At 57.8% G+C, this 935-nt stretch overlaps 1 protein-coding gene across 1 annotated transcript in view; it reads left to right on the top strand.

The window, feature by feature from the left end:
- The first annotated feature begins 6 nt into the window (after positions 1-6).
- The window catches only part of MYB (MYB proto-oncogene, transcription factor), a 45,273-nt gene continuing 44,344 nt past the window's right edge, over positions 7-935 (top strand). Inside the window, 1 exon segment of the mRNA XM_027770256.1 lies at positions 7-70. Within this exon segment, the coding sequence (XP_027626057.1) occupies positions 48-70 (23 nt within the window). The 5' untranslated portion in view covers positions 7-47.

Consider the following 935-nt stretch of genomic DNA (forward strand, 5'->3'; position numbering starts at 1 on the left):
GGGTGCAGTCCCCGAGGCTCTCGGAGGAGCCCCGCTCCCGCCGAGCCATGGCCCGGAGACCCCGGCACAGGTAACGGGGAGATCGGACGGGCGGCCGAGGGCGGGGGCGCGCGAGGCGCCAGGCGCGGGAGAGCAGGTGGGAATTTGATCCCGGATCTTCTGCGGGGCTGTCAGATCCTGCGAGGACCTAGAGCCCCTACCTCGGCAGCATAGCCGTTCGAGTGACTGATGAATGAAAGAATTTATGCAGGAAAGGTCTCAGGACATTGGAAAGCACTCCCTGCAGCTTATTTTGCAAGTTGCATGGGGATACATTTTCTTTACTGGGGAGTGGGGGGAGAGGAAGCAGCACGTTCCAGTCGGGGGCAGAGCGGTGCCCATCAGCCCCCGGGGAGTCCACCAGGTGCCTGGCTCCGTGCCGCGGGTGTCGGCGGGGAAGTCGCAGCGTAATTGCTGGATGCATTGAGATATGTTTGCACTTGGAAGTCCAGAGCATATGGCAGATACAGGGAAAATGCCGGATTGTTTAGTAGCTGCAGGTAGTTAATTTAAATTTCATTCATTCTTTATCGAGGCGAGTAAGAGTGTCAGCTGACAGGCGGCTGGGAAAATTTTAGGACAGACAAGGGGTCTTTATGTCTGCAAATTGTTTTAAGCCCTGGTTTTAAAGATTCAGTTATTCTCTGGGAGGCTTTTATTTTTACTGCAAACATTGCACGCGCACTCACACGCGCCCGCGCCGCACATGCCACTGGACTTGGAGAGGCTCGTCGTCATGATAGGTGAATCGCCTTACATTTTGGCCGGACGAATGGGAAGAGGGAGCGGAGACGGGACATAGAAGTCTGAACTGTCAGGTGCCGGCGCCCCAGCTTCTACCAGCCTCTGCACTTTGCGGACTGCACACGCCGGGGGTCCCCGCCGGCCGCCCGGGG

The sequence above is a fragment of the Tupaia chinensis genome, unplaced genomic scaffold (assembly GCF_000334495.1).
Source record: "Tupaia chinensis unplaced genomic scaffold, TupChi_1.0 Scaffold000117_2, whole genome shotgun sequence".
Lineage (NCBI taxonomy): Eukaryota > Metazoa > Chordata > Mammalia > Scandentia > Tupaiidae > Tupaia > Tupaia belangeri.